The sequence below is a fragment of the Lotus japonicus genome, chromosome 1, assembly GCF_012489685.1.
Source record: "Lotus japonicus ecotype B-129 chromosome 1, LjGifu_v1.2".
Lineage (NCBI taxonomy): Eukaryota > Viridiplantae > Streptophyta > Magnoliopsida > Fabales > Fabaceae > Lotus > Lotus japonicus.
The window spans coordinates 55,369,098-55,375,173 of NC_080041.1; the positions used below are offsets into that span (position 1 = coordinate 55,369,098).

The 6,076-nt window shown below is 41.3% G+C and overlaps 1 protein-coding gene across 1 annotated transcript; it reads right to left on the reverse strand.

The window, feature by feature from the left end:
• Window positions 1-1,355: 1,355 nt before the first annotated feature.
• On the reverse strand, window positions 1,356-3,749 carry LOC130739005 (uncharacterized). The gene has a single exon (XM_057591210.1). The coding sequence runs from the start codon at window positions 3,747-3,749 to the stop codon at window positions 1,356-1,358; it is 2,394 nt and encodes a 797-aa protein (XP_057447193.1).
• Window positions 3,750-6,076: the final 2,327 nt, after the last annotated feature.

A 6,076-nucleotide genomic window follows, 5' to 3' on the forward strand; every position in this document is an offset into this window, starting at 1 on the left:
TGCAGTGGAGATTCTGGAGCACTTCCAGACTTTGACGCTGTATATGTATGGGGGCGACACTGACCCAATAGATCATTTACAGTATTTTAATACTAAGATGGTCATTGGAGGGGCGACTGATGTGGTAAAGTGCAGACTATTGCCTTCCACATTTAAGGGCGTGGCAATGACTTGGTTTATCAAACAGCCTCCATATTCCATTTCAAAGTTCACCGATTTGTCAACTAAGTTCTTAACACAATTTTCAGCCAATCAAACTCAAAAGGCGATCCCGGCTGATTTGTTCAACATTCGTCAGCACGTGGGCGAGCGCATCAAAACATACATGGCTCGTTTCAGTCGAGTCTCAGTTCAGTTGGAGGACGTCAGTCCAGAAGTATGTGTGGCGGCCTTCAAGAACGGACTCAGGTGTGGGTTGTTGAACAAGGACCTAACCAGAAGACCTGCCAAGGACATGATCGACCTACGTGTCAGGGCACAGGAATTCATCCTGGTAGAACAAGATGAACAGACCAAAAAAGATAGAGACAGCTGGCGTACACAACCTGAAGCTACAACAGAAAAAGGGCGTGGTTCGAAAGATCAGCGTCCAGCCCAAACGCCGCGCCAGCCTAGGCCCATGTCGTATCCTTCAGGAAGACAGGGGCCACAAGGTAATACTTGGCATCGGAATGCTCAGCCTACTCTAACAAATCAGGGAAGAAATGTACTCGCCCAAGGGCAACAAACCAAGTTGAACGCTCCTCTTAGTACGATCTTGCGGGCAGTCGGACAAACAAATGTAGTCTAGTACCCGAGGCCACCTAGGCGACCTCCTGCAGATGTGGACACCACCAAGTGGTGTGAATTTCATAAAACCATGGGACACACTACGGATAATTGCTGGACTTTGCGCAAAGAAATTGAGAGATTGATTAAAGCAAGTCACTTGGCAAACTTCGTCTCAGGTGAAAAGACACAGTCTGAAGCTGTCAAGGCCGTCGGGGGTGGCTCATCAAAAGGAAAGGAAGTAGTATAGGACTTGGGAGCACCCATTGGGTCGTACTCGTCAATCGCTGGAGGATTTGGTGGTGGACGTTTATCTTGTAGAGGGCGAAAAAGGTATGTAGAGGCGGTGAATTCAGTACACAAAGCCTATGAGGGTGAGTGTTGGTTGAACCACACTCCTATCACTTTCACGCGTAAAGACTTTGATCATGTGACTCCACATGACAACGATCCAATAGTGGTGACTTTATGAGCAGTGGCGGATCCAGGACCCGGGGTTAGGGGGGTCAAATTTTTCAAATGAGCACATCGATAAAAATATAATTAAAAATAACTGTAATATGTTTATACATCAGAAATTATACAAATCATAGTTGTCCTCTACGCGATTTCATATTCTGAAATCGTTGAACAATAAGCTCAGAATCAATGTTATTGAATACATCTCTCTCAATGTAAGTAACTAAACAATCATTCATCCATGTATCACTAATTCGGTTACGCAACCTATTCTTCACAATATTCATAGCAGAGAAAACTCTTTCTACTGTTGCTGTTGCCACAGGCAAAATCAGTGCCAATTTCAAAAGAAGATAAACTTCTGGATACACAACATGTCTTCCTTTTTCAACCAACTTCTGCGAAAGTTGTTGGAGTCCTTGCAAAGAGGAAAATTCATCACTCGTACGCATATCAATGATGTAACAATCTAGTGCATTATCAAGCATCACTAAATTAAGTGGAGTGAAATCATTTGGATAAAAACTTGCAAATTCCAACACCTTTGCCTTATCAAAAGAAGAGAACAATTTAGATGGATCCAAAGAAGCCAAACAAAGGAGCAATCGAGTGTTAATCTCACTGAAACAGTCATTGAGTTCTTGAAGCTGCATGTCTATCACAGTATAAAATAACTCAACACGATAATGATGCTCTGTTGTAATGCTACGAGTTTGACGTCGTGACTGCCCACTAAGAAACACACTTTCCATAGGAGGAACACTAATAGATTGCTTATTGCAAAATAAAATGACTACCTCCAATAAAGTCTCCCATCCATCATTCCTAAGTGCTGCAAACCTACTCTTTGTGATGTTAACCAAGTTCATAGCATTCATAATGTCATGATCTTTCCTTTGCAATGATTGTGACAATGCATGTGAAATACCCAATACAGATCTCATCAAATGCAAGAGGAACACAAAATCAAAACCTTGCATCATATTTAGAAGACCAGATGCTTCACCTTTTACCTGTCGGGGGTATCCATCTTCTTTCATAATGTCAAGAACATCAATAATAGCAGAATACATTAATATTATCCTGGCCAAAGTGACAAAATGAGAACTCCAACGAGTATCAGCAGGGCGTGCCAGATTAGTTTCTTGATTAAGACCTTGCCCACTAGAAATTTCTCCTTGGCTTAATTCCTCTCTAATATGTTTCAATTGTTTTTCATGAAGCATGTCAACTCGCTTGCAAGATCCCCCAACAACATTCATTAACTTGGAGACTAAGTTAAAAAATAAGGAAACTTCACCATGTTCTTGAGCAATAGCAACTAAAGTAAGTTGTAATTGATGAGCAAAGCAATGAACATAATATGCACATGGATTCTCCCTTAAAATTAAACTTTTAAGACCATTAAATTCTCCACTCATGTTGCTAGCACCATCATAACCTTGTCCACGGATACTTGATATACTAAGCCCATGTTTACAAAGTAGTTCATCAATTGCTGCTTTCAATGATGAAGCAGTGGTATCCTTAACATGAACAATGCCTAGAAAACGCTCAACAATACTTCCAGTTTTATTAACATAACGCAGAGCAACTGCCATTTGTTCTTTAGTTGACATGTCACGAGCTTCATCAACAAGAATAGCAAAGAATTCATTTCCAATATCAGCAGTAATAGCAGTAGTAGTTTCTAGTGCAGCAGCATGAGCAATATCTTTTTGGATTGTTGGAGCAATTAATTGATGGTTTACAGGAGCATTATCCAAAACAACGCTTTTTATCAAATCATTGTGCATGGCAAGAAATTTAAGTAGCTCAAGGAAGTTACCTTGACTGGTAGAATCCTTTGACTCATCATGACCACGAAAAGCTAAGCCTTGCTTTAATAGCCAACAAACACAATCAATTGTTGCCTTTAGACGTGTTCTGTAGATGTTGCGTTGTGTGTCAGAATGCCTAGACATCATAGTGTCAATATGTTGATCTTGTTTCATTAAGTCCTGACATTTCTTCAAAGCAATGTTATGAGCACTATTAGGACTTCCAACATGAAGTGTGATCTTATCTTTCTTGTTCCAATTGATGAATCCCTTGGTGACAAATGTCTCACCACCACCTTGATTTCCTTGATCGGGCCTAAAGAGATAGCAACACAAACAATATGCAGCATCTTTTTCAATGCTGTACTCTAACCAACTTCCAAAGTCAGTGAACCATGTCGGTGAAAATCTTCTTTTTGAGGTTCCGATCTTCTTTTGTGGAAAGTCGTGATTCTTAGGTTGACATGGTCCTTTTTGCAAATATGCTCTCCGTATCTTATCTTGATCATTAGGATGATATGTTGTAATTCTTGGTCGCAATCCAGGATCCGATGGCAACTCATTTAGATTTACTTCAATAGGAGAAACTTGTTGTTGTGATGAGCTTGATCCACATTGCTCACTTGATGACCTTGCTCTCTTTATTAAAAATTTATCCATGACCTTCACAAGATAGAGTAGACTTAAATTAGATTCATACATGATGAAGTTATATACAAATCATTCATGACAAACTTGAGCAATTTGAAAACATTTCCATTCAAATTCCAATCTCAAACCAATTACTAAATCAAACCATTTAAATCAATGACAATCTGAAAGATTAATTGCAACAAAAATGCCTATGGCACTACCCGTGTGAGCTTGGAAATTGAGACTGACCAAGTCTTGAAAAGATAAACCAAACAGAACAAAACAAAACAAAGGGGAAAGTAATGTGTTATTAATTAAGATCGATCTGATCCTCTACAAGTAAGAAGGCACGTGCATTCCTTGAATCCACAACTTATCTAAAAGAAAGGCATCGTGCATGTGCACCAGTGCTCTGTTTTCAAACAAGTGACATTTGTATTTTCCAAATTTAAGCAGAACTGACCACTGCCATACTATTTACATGAACCATTTGTTTTGTATAGAAGGATAAAGTTTAGGGTTAATCCTCTAATTGGTCCCTGTGGTTGTGTGGCCGTCTGAAATTAGTCCCTCCCGTAAAATCTAAGTCCTCGCGTTTGAAAAAGTGTGTGTAGCAGGTCCTCGCCGGAGGGACTAATTTCCACACACTTTTCAAACGCGAGGACTTAGATTTTACGGGAGGGACTAATTTCAGACGGCCACACAACCACAGGGACCAATTAGAGGATTATCCCTAAAGTTTATATAGGATAACACTTCCATTGTGTAACTAGTATGTGGTAAGTTTCAGATTGCTCAAACCATCCATAAAAACCAATGACATCCTTATGCAGCAAATTATGCAGCAAAAAAACAGCACCTGCACAAGTAAATTCATTCCATCTACACATGATATCTGCATAATCATTCCCATAGCCATGACAGCTCTAAACCAGCCTTTCCCACAACATAACAGCTCTATCACACCCTGAGCATTGAATCACTCTCAATCACAACAATTGACAAATTGATTTAAGCAAATTCAACAATTGACAACATACTCTACTTAACTACTTTCAAACTCAGCAAAAGGGAAAGCAAATCAAAATAATAGCAGTTAGGGTTTTCAATTTGGGGTTTAGGTTTTCAATTTGGGGTTTTTCAATTCCAACCAACCTTCAAGCTTCAACAGAGAGAGAGAGAGTGGCTGAGTGGGTGGTGGCGTTGTGGCCGCCGGTGGTGGTGGACTGGTGGCGTGGTGTCACTGGTGTGTGTTGTGCAGCTTGTGCTTGAGAGAGAGAGTGGGTGGTGCCTTGAGTGACAGCGTGAGAGAGAGAGAGAAGGTAGTGAGCAGAGAAGGATTGTGGTGGGCTGGTGGCCGGTGGCGGTGGTGCGTCGGCTGGTGGTGGTGGACTGGATCGGTGGTGGTCAGAACTCAGGAGAAGAGGTGTGCGTGAGTGAGAGAATCGTGAGTGTGGTGACAGAGAGACTGAGTGAGAATGAGTGCGTGAGAGAGAGGAGTGACCATGGGACCTGGGTGCAATTTTTTAATTTCAGGGGGTTCAAAAAAAAATTACTATAGGGGGGTAGGTAGGAATTTTTTTTTTTTCAGGGGGTTCAACTGAACCCCCTGAACTGTATGTGGGTCCGCCACTGTTTATGAGTGAACAATTATATTACTAAGAAAGTCTTTTTGGACCAAGGTAGTTCAGCGGACATCATTTATGGCGATGCATTCGAAAGGTTGGGCTTAAAGGAGACAGACTTGAAGCCATATACGGGATGTTTAGTGGGGTTCACCGGCGACCGGGCCAAGGTCAGAGGATATGTGGAGTTGGCAACAGCTTTTGGAGAAGGGGAATTTGTGAAAAATTCCAAGTGGAGTATTAGTTCTTCCATGCAAGGCGACGTACAATGTACTTTTGGGGCGCGATACTTTAAACAAAGTGTGTGCTATAATCTCAACTGCCCATTTAACAGTAAACTATCCAGCTTGTAATGGAAAAATTGGAATTTTAAGGGTGGATCAAGAGGCGGCAAGAGCATGTTATGCTGAAAGTCTGGCGCTTTATGGTAAAAAGGCGGCCAAGGAAGCTCATCGTGTCACGGAAATCTTTCCACACGAAGATTTTAATTTGGATCCACGTGATGACTCAGAGGAATTGCGACCTCAGCCTGCGGAAGAGACAAAATCTATTCAAGTATTTGGGCGTACTTTGAAAATTGGGAGCACCCTGTCAAATGAGCAGGAAAACCGGCTGGTTGATTTGCTCAAAACCAATTTGGATCTATTTGCATGGACAATCAAGGATGTACCAGGCATTGATCCCAATGTCATATCTCATCACTTATCAATACAACCGGGGGCCAAACCTGTGATGCAAGCTCGAAGGCGTATGGGCGAGGAAAAGGACAAG

Coding starts and splice junctions, on each gene's coding strand:
- LOC130739005 (XM_057591210.1), bottom strand. CDS start 3,749: ATGTATGAATCTAATTTAAGTCTACTCTATCTTGTGAAGGTCATGGAT.